This window comes from Capra hircus, chromosome 15 (assembly GCF_001704415.2).
Source record: "Capra hircus breed San Clemente chromosome 15, ASM170441v1, whole genome shotgun sequence".
In the NCBI taxonomy this organism is placed as follows: domain Eukaryota; kingdom Metazoa; phylum Chordata; class Mammalia; order Artiodactyla; family Bovidae; genus Capra; species Capra hircus.
In genome coordinates this window covers 43,909,696-43,927,680 of record NC_030822.1, presented here as the reverse complement: position 1 = coordinate 43,927,680, position 17,985 = coordinate 43,909,696, and the positions used below count along the sequence as shown (strand labels likewise).

The window sequence follows — 17,985 nt, the reverse complement described above, 5'->3', positions numbered from 1 at the left end:
TCCACTACTAGTTATATGCCCAAGAAAAGAACATATGTTCACACAAAAAGATTGTATGTGAATGATCATAGCAGCATTGTTCATTATAGCCAAAATGTGGAAATGACCCAAATGTCCATTTCCTGATGAATGGATAAATGCAGTGAGGTATATCCATATGATGGCATATCATCCAAAGGAATGAGAAGTGAAGTGCTCACATGGTTCAGCTTGGATGAACACTGAAAACGCTATGCTGAGTGCAAAAAGCCAGAGACAAAAGACCACATATTGTATGATTCCATTTACATGAAATGTCCCAAACAGGCTAAGCTCTCGAGACAGAAAGTAGATGAGTCATTTAGTGGTCATAGGAATGGTGGGGGATGGGGGAGATGGGGAATGGCTTCTAATAGGTATAGGATTCCTTTTGTGGGTGGTGAAAGGGTTCTGGAATTAGTGATGGTGGCTACATAACCTGGTAAGCTGATACAAACTAATGAATAGTGTACTTTAAAAGGTGTGAATTTTATGGTAAACGAATTATATCCCAGTAATGTTCTTAAAGGGCTTCCCTGGTGGCTCAGTGGGAAAGAATGCATCTGCCAGTGGGAGATGCAGGTTTGATCCCTGTATCAGGAAGATCCCTTGGAGAAGGAAATGGCAACCCACTCCCGATTTCTTGCCTGGGAAATGCCATGGACAGAGGAGCCTGGTGGGCTATAGTCCATGGGGTCATTTGAGATGACTTAGTGACTAAACAATAACCATGCTCTTAAACAAAAAGGAGGCCCTGGTTCTAGGAAGAGCATGGGTTACTTAGCAGATCATCAGAATAAGAAAAGAGTTAGAGTAGAAGCAGCCCAATTATAGATGAACTGGAACACCTTTTGATTGGGAAAGCCTGTTAAAAGGGAGAAGAAATGGAGATATTGGGGTTTGGGAATAAAAAAGAAGCAATTATGAGCACTGTAGTATTGTGCCAAAGTCAGACAATTAACAAAGCTAACAGTGCTGAGGCTCTGAATGTGGACCATGAAGTAGTTGAGAATGCTTCTTGCCTAAAGCTGATGCGGCCCTGAGGCCTGTGTGGTGACACTGAGCCTGCAGAGGGGCTCCCAGTGTGGGCAGGACCCGGGTATGAAGAGGAAAGATGCCGAGATGGGACCCAGGTTAAGCCTGCACAGTTTCGTTAGGAGTTTGTGCATCTAAAATGCCCCACAGGGGCCAGCACAACGTTTAGGCAGCTGTGGCCCACATGAGGTTGGAGGTAAGGAAGGCTGACTGACTAGTAGTTATAAGGATGGGGAGAAGGGGTGGGCATGGAAACTCCAGGAGTGCAAGGTTCAGAAAGAACTGAAAGACTAAGAAAAACCTGTGCCTTGGTGCGAAAAAGAGAACGTCTGGGAATTACTCAGATTTCCCACGGGGATGATGTGAGGCTTATAGAGTTCTCTCTGTTTATCTATTCTTGTCTGTGCCAGTAATCATTGTGCTTTTAAAAAACGTTAATTAAAAAAAATTTTTATTGGAGTATAGTTGGTTTACAGTGTTGTGTTAGTTTAAGGTGTTCAGGAAAGTGGATAAGTTTAAAAATTTTGGTAATTCTTGTCCTTAAACGTTAATTAGGCTTTATATGTTATCTGTATAAGACTATAGTAATTGAGAGATGACAGCAAACAACTGTTAAGTTCAGGGAAGTGAAATAAACTTTATCGTACTCCGTGAGAGAGGCCACTGACTTACTGTTGCTTTCACTGGCTTGTAAATATTATGGCAACAGTGAAAGATGCCCATCTAGTTAGGTGGGCAACCCCTGAGTCAAGCTGGACTTGCATACAAGTGGTTCATATACGTGAATCGTGGCTGTAGCTGTGGCAGGGTTCTGTGCAGCCCTTTTCCTCCTGTTGACAGTTTTCAGAATCACTCACTGGTACTGTGAATGAAAAATGTGTGATCTGATGAAGCTAACCTATTGGGTAGGCAAAGTTGTAGGGTGGTGGGGAGTGGGGAAAGAGCAAAACAGTTCTCTTTTCTTCCCTGCTTTTAAAGCCATGGGTTTGGAAGGATGAAAGTTGTGAAGAGTATAGGGAACTGGCATCTGAAATGGTTTACCCACCGCTGAATAGTTTTCCCTTCAGAGTCTGAAGCTTTTCTTCTTGACCAGTGTTGAAAATGTTACTAGAGATTGATTTTGCCCTTGGAAAGAGTAAGCGTCTGCAGGGTCAGGGTGAGCTGTCTCACACCGGCAGCTTCCGTGAATGTGGACTGATAGCTGTCTGCCTAGTGCCTCTGGGTGAGGAGATCGCTGGTTTTGCTTTGAGAGTGGAAGGAACAGTGGGGAGAAAGGCAAGTAGTTTTGTACCTAGAATGTTTTCAAAAGGAGGCTAAAGCCTAGGTAAGAGTGTAGTAATAGGAACTTGGGACAGAATGAAGAGGCTGGGTGTACAAGGGGGTGCCCCTTGACAAGCTTTTCCTCCTTTTAAGTGTAGCTTTGGTTTGGCTCTGTACTCTGGGAAAGGAAACACAACTCCCTTCCCATTTCTTCTTGGGCCAGATGACTCTGCTTCAGAGGTTAGGACTCAGGGTTAACACTGGCTTAGGACCATATTTCAGTGGTAGCTTTTGTGGTCTGGCCTATGGAGCTAAACAGATTAGAACAACTTTTCCCTGGGGAAATAAATGAGCTCCAAAGAACAAACTTTAGAAGCAAACTTTTGTGATATAACCAGTTTGTAAGTTGACTTTGTACCATACTTTTCGTAGTGCATACCAGGCCTATTCATTGGCAGCCACATACTTTACTTTTGAGGTGTAGATATCATCACTGAGATTGTACAGAAGTGACATGAAAGGCACGTGGTGGCTCTAGACAGTGAGACAATTAGCACCTTCGACTGAAGTTTTGTTAAAGAGAAGCTAAAAGGAGTGTAGGGTTTAGGGTAGCTTTTATTATTCTGCATTAGCATTCTGGAGGATAAATTATGGAGATCTCTGTAATTATGCATGTTAAGTGAAATGCTGATTTCAGTCAGGAACAAAAATATGTACTCAAGGGCAGGAATATCAAGCACATTGGAAACATTTGACAAAAAAAAAAATAAGGGAAGATGTTGCAGGGAACAAAGGTTCTCTGTGACTTGACAGCTGCTGTTAAAAAGTGACACCAGGAAGCGCCCGGTCTGGCTTACAGCTGCCTGAAGTTGCTGTAGTCTTCTCTAGTGTTACCAGAGGAATTTGCACCGCTCCTGTATTAGCAGAGGCCACTGATAGCTAACCAGGACCTTACTGTGCTCTTAGAAATCGATTCCTAGTTCCTCATTATGACCTTCATAATTACTGGGTTTTCCAACAGCAAAATATGTTGAGGCTCTAGGTATGTATGTGCAGAGTACCTTGCTTCACACCAAAGAAATTCTGAAAAGCTTGAGACAGGCCTTGGATTCATCAAATCTAGTTGGACACATTTAACAGGGTTTTAACTGGAACTCTAACTTATTTTAGTTTTTTTTGAAGCCTCAAAGACTGGGAATAAAGCAGTGTTGCTTGGTGACCCTCATATTTCAAGGACTTGCATAGAAGATGGCCTTAAATTGCTTTTGCACATTTAGCCCATACTTTCCAGGAAGTAAAAGTGTGAAGAGTTAAGGGTTCTGAGACAAGGGTATTTTTGCAGAGAGAGCTGTCAGTAGCGGTGTGTTCATTGCCCTTTCCCGTCTCTACACACCATGGAGTGGAGAGGATGCTTCTCTTAAGGCCCCTTCGTTGAAGCCAAATGATGGGGGAAGCTCTAATAGAACGATTCTGAGAACTTGACATCTATCCCCTTGTGTTTGGAGAACATAAAGATTAGTATACAAATCTGTGGACTGATAGCAGAGCAGAGAAAAAGGAAGAGAACTGTTTAGTTAGTAATATGCAGTTTAAAAGACAATAATAGGTTCCCCCGAGTTTCTGGATGGAACTAGATTTTAAAAGCTTCCAAACAGAGACACTGTGTGGCTACCTAGAAGATGATGTCAGTCAGGAGGAGGTGTCCTTGAGAACCTCAAGGACTGAGAGTTTTGCAGGACTTACTCATGTCCTGAGAATTGCACATGGAGGGTCTCACTTGTGTACTCTTTTGGAAAACCTGCAGGCCCTCATGAGAAAGTTATCATGGGCATCAGCTCTCACTGGTAAGGCCTTATCAACCTCCCTTATTTCTCTCCACTCCTTCAGCTCCGAACCCTTAAGGAGCCAGAATAGAGGCAGTCTTGTTGGGGGTAGAAAAGATGCATAATAATATGGGGAAATCGAAGATGACTGGTCTTAATTATCCCTCTGCTGCTACTGCTGCTAAGTCGCTTCAGTCGTGTCTCACTCTGTGCGACTCCATAGACGGCAGCCCACCAGGCTCCCCTGTCCCTGGGATTCTCCAGGCAAGAACACTGGAGTGGGTTGCCATTTCCTTCTCCAATGCATGAAAGTGAAAAGTGAATGTGAAGTCGCTCAGTCGTGTCTGACTCTTCGCGACCCCATGGACTGCAGCCTACCAGGCTCCTCCATCCATGGGATTTTCCAGGCAAGAGTACTGGAGTGGGTGGCCATTCCCTTCTCCAGAATTATCCCTCTACCCCAGTCCAATCACAAAACTCTCAGCTCTATGTAGAACGGAGAGAAAGGAACTTTAATTTTAGATGAGTATTGACTGATGTAATTAAGATGTTGTACTGTGTTGTTATTTAGTTGATAAGTTGTATCTGACTCTTTTGCCACCCCATGGACTGTAGCCCACCAGGCTCCTCTGTCCATGAGATTTCCCAGGCAAAAATATTAGAGAGGATTGCTATTTCCTTCTCCAGGGGATCTTCCTGACCAGGGGCCAGCTCACATCTCCTGAATTGGCAGGTGGATTCTTTACCACTGAGCCACCAGAGAAGCCCAAGACATCGTACTAGATATCTAAATTTATTTTTTTTCTGTTTTTGAAATTGAAGTATAATTCATGTACAGTGTTGTGACAGTCTGCTGTATAGCAGAGTGACTCAGATATACACATACATTCTTTTTTAAATACTCTTTTCCATTATGATTTCACACCCTCTTCCAACAACATAAGAGGTGACTGTACACATGGCCATCACCAGATGGTCAATACTGAAATCAGATTGGTTATATTCTTTGCAGCCAAAGATGGAGAAGCTCTATACAGTCAGCAAAAACAAGACCGGGAGCTGATTGTGCTGAGATCATAAACTCCTTATTGCAAAATTCAGACTTAAATTGAAGAAAGTGGGGAAAACAAGGTATGACCTAAATCAAACCCCTTGTGATTATACAATGGAAGTGACAAATAGATTCAAGGGATTAGATCTGATAGACAGAGGGCCTGAAGAACTATGGACAGAGATTCATAATGTTGTACAGGAGGCAGTGATCAAAACTATTGCCGAGAAAATGAAATGCAAAAAGGCAAAGTGGTTGTTTGAGGAGGCCTTACAAATAGCTGAGAAATGAAGAGAAGTAAAAGGCAAAGGAGAAACGGAAAGATCAACACATCTGAATGCAGATGGGTTCACAGAAGAGCAAGCAGTTCCACAGACACACAGAGATAAGAAAACCTTCCTAAGTGATCAATACAAGAAATAGAGGAAAACAATAGAATGAGAAAGGCTAGAGATCTCTTCAAGAAAATTAGAGATGCTGAGGGAACACTTCATGCAAAGATGGGCACAATAAAGGATAGAAATTGCATGGACCTAACAGAAGCAGAAGATACTAAGAGGTCACAAGAATACACAGAAGACCTATATAACAAAGATCTTAGTGACCCAGATAACCACGATGGTGTGATCACTCACTTAGAGCCAGACATCTTAAAGTGCGAAGTCAAGGGGGCCTTAGGAAGCATCCCTACGAACAAAGTTAGTAGAGGAGATAGAATTCTTGCTAATCTATTTCAAATCCTAAAAGTTGATGCTGTGAAAGTGCTTCACTCAATATGCCAGCAAATTTGGAAAACTGCAGTGGCCACAGGACTGGAAGAGGTCAGTTTTCATTCCAATCCCAAAGAAAGACAATGCCAAGGAATGCTCAGACTACCGCACAGTTGCCCTCATCTCACAGGCTAGCAAAATAGTGCTCAAAATTCTCCAGCCAGGCTTCAGCAATACGTGGACTGAGAACTTCCAGATGTTCAAGCTGGATTTAGAAAAGGCAGAGGAACCAGAGATCAAATTGCCAACATCCGTTGGGTCATAGATAAAGCAAGAGAGTTCCAGAAAAACATCTACTTCTGCTTCATTGACTACAGTGAAACCTTTGACTGTGTGGATCACAAGAAACTGTGGAAAATTCTTCAAGAGATGGGAATACCAGGCCACTTTACCTGCTTCCTGAGAAATCTGTATGCAGGTCAAGAAAAAAATGGACTGGTTCCAAATTGGGAAAGGAGTACATCAAGGCTGTATATTGTCACCCTGCTTATTTAACTTATATGCAGAGTACATCATGAGAAATGCTGGGCTGGATGACGCACAAGCTGGAATCAAGCTTGCCAGGAGAAATATCAGTAACTTCAGATATGCAGACGACACCACCCTTATGGTACAAAGTGAAGAAGAACTAGAGAGTCTCTTGATGAAAGAGGAGAGTGAAAAAGTTGGTTTAAAATTCAACATTCAAAAAAGTAAGAACATGGCCTCCAGTCCCATCACTTCATGTCAGATAGATAGGGAAACAGTGGAAACAGTGACGAACTTTATTTTCTTGGGCTCCAAAATCACTGCAGATTTGAAATGAAAAGACACTTGCTCCTTGGAAGAAAAGCTATGACCAACCTAGACAGCATATTAAAAAGTAGACATGTTACCAACAACGGTCCGTCTAGTCATAGTTACGATTTTCCCAGTAGTCATGTATGGATGTGAGAGTTGGACCCTAAAGAAGGCTGAGCGCCTAAGAATTGATGCTTTGGAACTATGGTGCTAGAGAAGACTCTTGAGAGTCCCTTGGACTGCAAGGAGATCAAACCAGTCAATCCTTAAGGAAATCAATACTGAATATTCATTGGAAGGACTCATACTGAGCCTGAGGCTTCAGTACTTTGGCCACCTGATGGGAAGAGCTGACTCATTAGAAAAGACCCTGATGCTGGGAAAGATTGAAGGCAGGAGAAGGGGATGAGATGACTGAAAGGCGTCATTGACTCAATGGACATGAGTTTGAGCAAGCTCAGGGAGTTGGTGATGGATAGGTTTAATATTTTATTTGGCTACACAGGGTATTAATTGTGGCATGCAGGACCTTCGATCTTCATTGCGCCACGAGAATGAAGTCCTTAGTTGTGGCATGTGGGATCTAGTTCCCTGACCAGGGATCGAACCTGGGCCACCTGCATTGGGAGCTCAGAGTCTTAGCCACTGAAACCACCGTTGAAGCCCCTGTTTCTGTTTTGGAGATAGGTTCATTTGTGCCATATTTTAGATTTCACGTATAAGTGATGTCATATGGTATTTGTGCTTCTCTTTCTGGCTTACTTCACTTAGTGCTATCGTCTCCAGTTGTATTCATGTTGCTGCACATGGCGTTCTTTTTTATGGCTGAGTAGTATCCCATTGCATATATGTACTACATCTTCTTTATTCATTGACCTGTTGATGGACAGTTAGGTTGTTTCTGTGTTTTTTGGCTCTCATGCATAGTGTTGCTGTAAACATAGGGAAGCATGTATCTTTTTGAATTATAGTTTTGTCCGTGTATATTCCTAGGATTGCTGGATCACATGGTAATTCTAGTTTTAGTTTTCTGAGTAACCTCCATACTGTTTTTGACAGTGGCTGTACGAACTTACATTCCAACCAACAGTATGGGAAGTTTCCCTTTTCTTCACACCTCTCCAGTAGTTGTTATTTGTAGACTTTTTAATGATGACTATTCCAACTGGTGTGAAGTGGTACCTCGTTGTATTTTTGATTTGCATTTCTCTAATAATTAGTGATATTGAACATCTTTTCGCTTGCCGACTGGCCACCTTAATTATTGAAATCACGATGTTCTTTGGGCTGAAAGTGATGAAAAGCGTTTATAATTGAAGAACGATTAGAAAAAATTAGGAGATTTACCTCAGATCTCATTAAATTGCAAGGAAAAGCTTACCCACAGAAGGGCTTTGAAGAAAATTTTTTGCTTATAATATATTGAGTTTATTAACTCAGTGTTTCATTTATGCATCCATATATACACATATTCATATATACTGGGTTTCCTTGGTGGCTCAGGTGGTAAAGAATCTGCCTGCAATGCAGGGGATCCAGGTTCAGTCCCTTGGTTGGGAAGATCGCCTGGAGAAGGGAATGGCTACCCACTCCAGTTTTCTTGCCTGGAGAATTTCATGGACAGAGGAGCCTGGTGGGCTACAGTCCAGGGAGTTGCAAAGAGTCGGACATGACAGAGCGACTAACACACATGCATGAAAAGATGAGCAATTAGGAAATTGTAAGTACCAATTACATGGTATATAAAGCTGGATATATATACATTTCCAAATCACAACTTTTAACAGTAAGACAGAATATTCAAAGTTGGAAAAATCCGAACTATCATCACCTTAAAGGGTAGGAGAAATTCAGAGCATATTGAGGTCGTTTTCTGGTTAGAGAGTTGGAGGCCTTGCAAAAGAAAGTAAGTGGTTTGGGCTTCGGTTAGTATTCCCATCTTACAGTCAAGGAAACTGAGGTTCAGGCAGGTTAAATGAGGTGCTCTGGTTTTCCACAGCTGGTGAAGGGGGTAGCACTGTATTCTGGTCCATCTCACTCGCACCTCCAGCTCCTGCCACTTCACCCTGCTTGCCTCCCTGCACATCAGGATGCTTGGCGCAGTGGGCCTGGATGAGCGGGAAGAGGAGAGCGGCACACATGGCCTCACTGGTGATCGTGGTCTCCAGTCCCCGGGGCAGCTCTGAGCAGCCCTCACCCCTTCCTTTCTGGTTTGCCTTTTTCTTTATCCTGAAGTAGGCCCTGGATTATGCCCTCCTTAAATTAGCCTTGTTCTCAACTCTTCGGTTGAGAAAATGGGCCTTAGAGATGTTAATCAAGGAAAGTAGAATAGCATCTGTGTTTGAGTGTCAGTTCTCTCAAATACCGTAGCCCATACATTTTCTTCTCATCTTGTGCCTCCAGTAAAGACTTTATATATAAATGGATATATTAGTAGAAGGCAAGCCCTCATGAAACCTCATGTTTGGGTTTATTTTATCATTATTTAAAAAAACAATACAGGTTTTAAGGCTAGATGTAATGACTTTTTAAAGTGGAGGGGAGCAGAGAACCACAGAATTTTGTGTCTAGCTTGTTTCGTGACCTGGGTTCTGTGTGCCCCTTGAGGGGCAGGGTGGAGGTGAGCAGGACCGCAAGAAAGGAGAAAATGGAACCATGTAGTTGTTAGTCTCAATTTTTCTTGTTTCATATTTTTCCTGGTACTTTTACTCCTTGTTTTATAGGCCAATAAAGGAATAAAAGATTTGAAATCTTATGAATTATATTAAATAGCAAGAATTCTAAAGCATTCATTAGGATAAGACCTGAACTTAAATTGTAGTTCTCCTTATTAGCTAGCTGGGTGACCTGGAAAAGGTAATTCTGTGCTTCACTTAAAAATTTAAGAGGGAAATACATATCTGAAGAATCTTTAGGAAAAGTTTATGTGTATCATTTTTAAACTGCATGTCACATAGCAGATGCTTAATAAATGCTGACTCCTGTTATTGATTGAGGATAGATAATTTTTTTTTTTTTTGATGGGAGCAGTGGAAGCAGGAATGGAGGAGGAGAATGAGTGGGCTTTACCTCCAGAGAGGGTGAGTAGAGCAGGAGTGTTGGCCAGAAAGCCTGGAAACTTGATTTTAGTGCTGGGTTCACTTGCTCTTTAAACATTAGGCAAGTCCACTCTACGTCTGACAAAAATCTGTCCTCATAGAGCTTGTATTCCAGTCGGGTTGAAGAAATGATGGACGGTAAAAGAGAAAAAATAAAATATAAAGAGAACTGCAAGATATTCTGACCAAAAAAAAAAAAGTCAGGTTTCTGGGTGAGTTAGTTGGTCTTGAGTAGAGTGAGGTGAACGCTTAGGATTAAAAAGGATCTAGTATATTCTTCCTTTGATTTGACCTTGCTTGTGGTACTTAACGTGCTACCACCAGAGTTTTAAAAAATGTTTAATGATATATGCAATGTATAATTATATAGCGATCAGTATAATATATTCTTGTATACACATTACCCAAATTCAGGAGTTGTCAAGGTTTTCCCATACTCTTTAACCAGTTTCCTTCCCCTGCTCTCTCCCTTTACCCTCCTCTTTCTGTACCCTGTGAGTTTAGAGGACTCCTAAGAATCCTGCTGTGTTCAGAAATGCCCTGCCATTTGTTTACAGCTCCCCAGTGGCACCTTAGGACTAAGCTCACTGGACTTTAACCAGTGAGCTGGGTTTTCTGAGTTTCCCAGAAACTCCAGGAAATTCATTACCCGTCCCAGGGTGTAGACCAGGCACCGCTCTGTGGCAGTGTTTGGGAATTGCATTTTCACCAGGACCTTGGTGCCTGGAGAGTGACTTGTCCCTCTTGCCACTAATTGCAGAAGTTACATCAGCTTATTTTCTTTCCTCCCGGGCCCCTCCTTATCTTCCTTAAGGCAGCTCATTTGAATGGGAAAAGAATGAAGTGGCAGTTCTCTTAAGCTAAGTGGAGCTTCTATTTATTGTGCGGCAGGAAAAACATTCCTAGCTATCACTATTTGTTGATGCTTTGGACAGTCCTACTCAGACTATATATATATATATTTTTTTTTTTTTTTAAAGAGGATTTTATTGATGGCATTTTTATTGTCTTCATAATAAAAAACGAAGCTCAAAACTGGATCACTTGGCCCTTTCTCTTCTTATCGCCTCCCAGCTCAAAATGCTTGCATCTCTTAATAGCCAGCATTCTCTTTGATCTACAGTTAGGCTCAACACATTCAAGCCTCAGTACAATCTTCTTTGTAGTTTTAGCCTTTTTCCGGAAAATCGGCTTAGTCTGCCCACCATAGCCACTCTGTTTCCTGTCATAATGCCGCTCTCCCTGGGCATACAGAGAATCCTTGCCCTTCTTGTACTGTGTCACTTTGTGGGGCTGGTGCTTCTCACACTTCTTACAGAAAGTCCGGGGGGTTTTTGAAACATTCACCGTGTTTGCGAGAGCGATACCAGCACAGAAAGCTCAGACCATATTTTATCGGGGAAAATCTCCCTGTCTGAATGGGACAGCTTCCCTAATCGTAAGCTTTTCTCCATAACTCCAAGCAACCTTAAAGAGACTTAGGTCCACATTTGCCCTTCTTACTACCTGGAACGCATCCCACCTATTGAAAAGAGGTATTCCTTTCTTTCTAGTTGGGATCCTTCTCTATGCATCATTTCCTGTGATTTCAGGAAAGCATGCTACTTTCTGCACCCGTGACTCTCACTCCTCCTTCAGTGGGCTGAACTCTAGTCCACTGTCCTTTCCTGCCCTTTCCCAAGCCTTGCTGTCTTCCACAATGCAATACTGTGTTTTTTCACCTTGTTTTCTGCTACAAAATATCCCTCTTGGGCTATTGGTCACTTTTTTCAGCCTCGGGGAGACACTGTTTACTCTTCGGGCAAATTGCTGGACCTCTATAAGCGAAGGTACACATAGTTACTATGTATTCCTGCAGCATTAACTGCTTATACTTGGTTGCCTTCTGAGCAGGCATATTCCTGGCATTTCCTGCTAATTTCTGTTCTCTGGCCGATACCTTTAATACTCCCCATTCCCCTTGTCCCAGTTACAACACAGTTGCTAGATGTGTAAAAAGCAGTGGGTTCTGTGAAAGTAGGGACCTTGTCCCTGTGCTGTGCTTAGTCGCTCAGTCATGTCCAACTCACTGCAACCCAATGGACCATAGCCTGCCGGGCTCCTCTGTCCATGGGGTTTCTCCAGGCAAGAATACTGGAGTGGGTTGCCATGCCCTCCTCCAGGGGATCTTCCCAACCCAAGGATCGAACCCAGGTCTCCTGCATTGCAGGCGGATTCTTTACCATCTGAGCCACCAGGGATGCCCCATAAATGATTGCTAAACAAGCGAATGAAACCAAGAGCAAGAACAATCAGCAGAAGGGATTCAGGTAGTGAAGAATAGCACTTTGGTGAACAACACACATCAAACTGGAGAGCTTTGTGAACTGTGTAAAGAAAGTGCTGATTCCTAGAAGTGACGGGGAACCATTAATATATTTTATAGGGGAATAGCTTGTATACATACAAAATGCACATATTTTAAATGTACAGCTTGATGAGTTTTTACATATGTATTATATATCCTTGTGTAATTACTGCTCAAATCCAAAGAAATATTTCCAGAACTCCAGACGGGGAGCTTTTATCTTGATTCACAGCATGTTGGAAAACAAGTCTAGTCTGTGGTATAACTAGGATTGGAATTACAATAGCCGTTCCTGGTATTAGGGCATCTTTTCAGTTGAATAAAAACTCTAGCTCATACCATTTAACTACATGACAGAACAATACACTGACCAACATTTATTAGTCATCAGCATGTGTTGGCACTTTATAGTCATTACTTCATTTTGTCCATTCCATGGGGTTGGGTTACTATCCTGTTTTACAGATGCTGAAGGTTAGAGGTAATTTGCCTTAGATTCCACAGCTAGAAAGTAGTAGAGTTAGAATTAAATCCAGCACTGTCCATCACCAGAGACTGATCTCCTGTTGGTGATCTGCTGCCTCAAATATCTAGGACCCAAGTTTAAGTAACAAAAATATTAAGTCTTTGGGATAGGAGGTGATGATTTATCTTTCCTACCTGCACAGGATGAATGCTATTTTTAGGCGCATTATGACCTGTGGCTTATTAGAACTGTGAGAGGGAAATGGGTCTTTGGTTATGTAACAGAGTAATGTTCCTTAAGATGGATCTCTTATGAGGGGCGATGATGCTTTTAGTGAAAATGGTTCTTTAAAATCTATATATAGCAAGGTCTCTGCAAATTTTGAAAATAGGACATAGCAAAGATGAAATGTAGACCTAAATATCCAGAAATTGCAACAGTTAACTTATATTAAACATTAATGAGTGGAATAAATGCATGCCAGTCTTGGTGAAGAGGCAAAATTCTTATAACATTAAGATTGTATTTCAAGAGTCAAGACAGCTAAAGAAAATATGTAACTTCCATAGTCACAGAAAGGAAAAACAGTTGCCCTCAGTGTTGCTTAAACCAACAGTCCTCTATATGTGTTAATTTTCTTAATTTGGTATCACAATGCAAAGAAACCCATCACAGTGGAAGAATTTGAGCTATCATACATGACTTGAACATTTGAAAAATATACTTACTTTTTGTCCATTGTGTTTTCAGACAAACTGGGAGGGTCATTTTGGCACATTAAGGGATAACTTGGGAGTCGTCATTGAAGCTTAGGTTTTACAAGATGAAAGCATGGCAGGAAGTGTCAGGTTACTATGGAGAAACATGTTTCAGGAAACTTAAGGTTTAAATACTGTGCTTTATCCAGGTTGTTTAGTGAAAGACTGCTTTCTGTGTTCTGTAGAATAGTGGGTACAAAGAATATTGTATTTACTTTTAGAAGAGGTGTGGGTTCCAGAGAGTCAGTTCAAAGGTTGTTTTGATATCTGTTTATTTTAAAACGGGAATGGGGTGGTGATGGAAATGGCTTTCTACTCAAAGCCCCTCCTGTTGGTAATTAAAAAAAAAAAATCAGTTCAGTTCAGTCGTACAGTCATGTCCGACTGTTTGCGACCCTATGGACTGCAGCATGCCAGGCTTCCCTATCCATCACCAACCCCCAGAGCTTACTCAAACTCCTGTCCATTGAGTTGGTGATACCATCCAACCATCTCATCCTCTGTTGTCCCCCTTTCCCTCCCACCTTCAATCTTGCCCAGCACCAGGGTCTTTTCAAATGAGTCAGTTCTTGTATCAGGTGGCCAAAGTATTGGAGTTTCAGCTTTAGCATCAGTCCTTCCAATGAATATTCAGGACTGATTTCCTTTAGGATGGGCTGGTTGGATCTTCTTGCAGTCCAAGGGACTCTCAAGAGTCTTGTCCAACACCACAATTCAAAAGCATCAATTCTTCAGCTTTCTTTGTAGTCCAACTCTCACATCCATACATGACTACCGGAAAAACCAAAGCTTTGACTAGATGTACCTTAGTTGGTAAAGTAATGTCTCTGCTTTTAAATATGCTGTCTAGGTTGGTCATAGCTTTTCTTCCAAGGAGTAAGCATCTTTTAATTTCATGGCTGCAGTCACCATCTGCAGTGATTTTGGAACCCAAGAAAATAAAGTCTCTCACTGTTGCTATTGTTTCCCCATCTATTTCCCATGAAGTGATGGGACTAGATGCCGTGATCTTAGTGTTCTGAATGTTGAATTTTAAGCCAACTTTTTCACTCTCCTCTTTCACTTTCATCAAGAGACTTTTTAGTTCTTTGCTTTCTGCCATAAGAGTGGTGTCATCTGCATATCTGAGGTGATTGATATTTCTCTTGGCAGTCTTGATTCCAGCTTATGCTTCTTCCAGCCCAGCGTTTCTCATGATGTACTCTGCATATAAGTTAAATGAGCAGGGTGACAATAAACAGCCTTGGCATGCTCCTTTCCCAATTTGGAGCCAGTCTGTTGTTCCATGTCCAGTTCTAACTGTTGCTTCCTGACCTGCATACAGATTTCTCAGGAGGCAGGTCAGGTGGTCTGGTATTCCCATGTTATTAATAATTTTCCACAGTTTATTGTGATCCACAGAGTCAAAGGCTTTGGTGTAGTCAATAAAGCAGAAGAAGATGTTTTTCTGGAACTCTCTTGCTTTTTTGATGATCCAACTGATGTTGGCAATTTGATCATTTAAATGAAGCCACCAAAAGGGAAATAGAATTACGGCTTAATTCTATATAACTAAAGTTACTCCAAAAATACAAATAAAAAATAGGAAGTATCATTCAAAATTAAAATAAATATGTAAAGTCAGGGTAGCAAGCAGATTAGTCCCTGCCCCCTCCCTCTCCGCCCCCATACGAGGAGTTTCTTTGCTGCCCTGTTCAGAGTGCTTACTTTTAAGTAGCTTTTTGGTTTGTGCACAGCTCACCATGCAGGGGTTGTCTCTTCAGAACGATGTGTCCGTGGAGGCAGCAGGTCCAGTTTCCAGAAGCCCTTGCTTGTAGAATGACCAAACACCTTCAGCGCTCATTTCTAGTATTAAGCTGCCTTCCTCCAAGTCATCCCTCAGATTTTGTGGTGAGTTAGTGGCAAAATAGGCTTTGAGGAGGTCAGTCAAGAGGGGGAGTAAGGGAGACACTCAGAACTGACATCAGCGTCCTAGGTAGTGCCCTTCTGGATGAAGGGGGAGATCAGTTGTCTTTTAGATGTGTGTTTCTGGTTTCTTTTTAAATCTTTTAAAAAGATTGTGAAATGTAATAATCAAACATGAAGTGATTTGCTAGGACTCCTCCCTTCTTCCTCTGCTGCCTTAACTGCCCTTCTGGTGATAACTTCATAAGGTGATGGTTGGGTGGCTTTGCTAACAGAAGAGGAAATAGTTGGAAAACTAACAAAAATATCAGTGAAAGACTAAGTTTGAGATTCATGCAGATTAAAAAAAATCCTGAAATCATGACCTTTAGGGTAATACACAAGGCAACTGAAAGGGAACTAAGACAAGGTGTGAGAAAAGTGAAGAGACGATCAGGCATTGAGGCAGGCAGACTTCGTGTTGTCTCTTTTGTTCCAAAACGGTTACAGTTTGTTCTAAGGACTGATGCCTGCCTTTGGGTTGGAGATAGAACTGAATTACAGCTGTAGGTGTGTTTCTAGTTTTCCTAGAACTTGAGATGTAGAGTTTTAGGTGTATATAAGTTAATTATGAAAAATGGAAAAAAACTGTAGTAGAGCTTTTACAATCTTCTTACATGTTGCAGATGTGAAAATTCAGAGATGTTTAGAACCCTTTCTCCACTTGGAAGCTGCTGTGAATAGATTTCATTCAATAGGGAATTGACATAGTAGGATACACTTTAATACAGTGAAAATATTTTGAGTTCTGGGTAACGTTATGTTGGTACTTGGGCAAGTAAGCATAAATTTTAAAATTATGGTATTTTTCTTACAGTCTTATTTTGTAACGGATTATGATCCAACCATCGAGGATTCCTACACAAAGCAGTGCGTGATAGATGACCGGGCGGCCCGTCTAGACAGTAAGTAACGTTCCTTTATTTGATGGTTTACGTATCGTATTTTTTTAAGTAAGCTTTGAAGTTTTGCTAGGTTAAATAACTGCAGTTGAAATGTTAGATGATCTTGAATATAAGTTCATCTTTTTCATTAGTTTTAATCGATGAATCTACATGTTGCGCAATTTAAATGTAATATAAAACAGTAACTGGATTGAGAGCAGGTAAAATTAGTCATGTCACTGTAACTTGTTAGAGTTGTGTTTATTGGGACATTTGGGAAAAAAAAACCAAACGAGGTTTTGGCTCTTCCTGCATTTTGATGAAGGCCCAGATGGGTGAGGTAAATATAGAAAAGCTTCAATATTTGCTAACTTGCTTAGAGTTTATAGCACAGAGGCCTTAGCAAATAGTGTTTTGTGCTTGGCTAAACATTCCACTCCTCCACAAGAGAAAGGGCTGTTCTTTTAACTTGTATGATTCTTCTATTCACAGAGATCAATGAATACCTTAGCACCTGTACATTCAGTATGGTATTTGCGGGGGTGGGGTGCACCAGCATTTCCTTCTTGAATTTACAAGTATTTTTTTCAGTTCTTTTCACAGAGGAGATAAACATCCAAGTGACTTTAGAGGTTATCTGAGACTGTCTGCCTATATGGATTTGATATTTTTAACCTTGTCATTGCTATGCTAATGTATTCTAACTACGAAATCAACCTGCACTGATGAAGATAACTCTGCGGCTGTCTGCCATTAGAATACATTTGTCTTTAGCATTGAAAATAAAGTACTAAAAGGGGAATGCTGTTTAAAAAATTATACCAAGTGTGATGTTTTCCAAAGGATTCACATTAACGGGGCCTGCCCATGTGAGGGAGCCATTTTTGTGAGATGAACACGTGAACATCATTACATTTCTTATTTTTTCTTTAGTTCTGGATACAGCGGGACAAGAGGAATTTGGAGCTATGAGAGAACAGTATATGAGAACTGGCGAGGGTTTCCTTTTGGTCTTTTCAGTCACAGATAGAGGCAGGTTTGTATCAGTATTTAACTGTAGATCTCTCCTGTTCATGTTGAGATCACTGTTCATTAAATTTGCATTCTTGTTTGTATAGGAAAAGGAAAAGTAAGAAAGCACTAAATGGGGCAGGGGAGTCTGAATTCTGATACTTGACTGAATTAATGAATTTGTTTTTGTTTTTAGTTTTGAAGAAATCTATAAGTTTCAAAGACAGATTCTCAGAGTAAAGGATCGTGATGAGTTTCCAATGATTTTAATTGGTAATAAAGCAGATCTGGATCATCAGAGACAGGTGAGAGGGTTTTTGCTCTTGGGAAACTAGTTATTTGTAATTATGTAAGTGAACAGCTATATTTAATGAGAAAGTGCCGTGATCAAAAACACTGTGCTGAGTGTGGCACACTGGATTTGATAGGAGTACTGTAACAGGTGACAAATTAAAAGGAGATAGATTTGGGGATATTAAATTTTTACATATTACACAGAATTTCAGTGGACTGTAAACCTGCAGGTATTTTATACCAGCTCCATTCACATATTATAATTTCTAAGGTAAGACCTACAGCTCTAATTTAGTTAGATGCTCTTAAAATTACCCCTGTGTTGTGCTTAGTTGCTCAGTCCTGTCCGACTCTTTGTAACCCCGTGGACTATAGTCCACCAGGCTTCTCTGTCGATGGGATTCTCCAGGCAAGAATACTGGAGTGGGTTGCCATGCCCTCCTCCA

The 17,985-nt window shown here is 41.2% G+C and overlaps 2 protein-coding genes across 2 annotated transcripts in view; one reads left to right on the top strand and one right to left on the bottom strand.

The window, feature by feature from the left end:
• Positions 1 to 17,985, top strand: part of RRAS2 (related RAS viral (r-ras) oncogene homolog 2) — a 78,824-nt gene that overhangs the window by 49,080 nt on the left and 11,759 nt on the right. The window contains exons 2-4 of the mRNA XM_018059585.1: positions 16,168 to 16,255; positions 17,168 to 17,270; positions 17,442 to 17,550. Coding sequence (XP_017915074.1) covers positions 16,168 to 16,255; positions 17,168 to 17,270; positions 17,442 to 17,550 — 300 coding nt within the window. The remainder of the gene's footprint in view (positions 1 to 16,167; positions 16,256 to 17,167; positions 17,271 to 17,441; positions 17,551 to 17,985) is intronic.
• Positions 10,797 to 11,790, bottom strand: LOC102191155 (60S ribosomal protein L36a-like). Its single transcript, XM_013969454.2, has 2 exons — positions 11,775 to 11,790; positions 10,797 to 11,214 (listed from the first exon to the last, which is right to left on the bottom strand). Exons 1-2 carry the CDS (start codon positions 11,788 to 11,790, stop codon positions 10,865 to 10,867), a joined length of 366 nt encoding a protein of 121 aa, XP_013824908.1. The 3' UTR covers positions 10,797 to 10,864.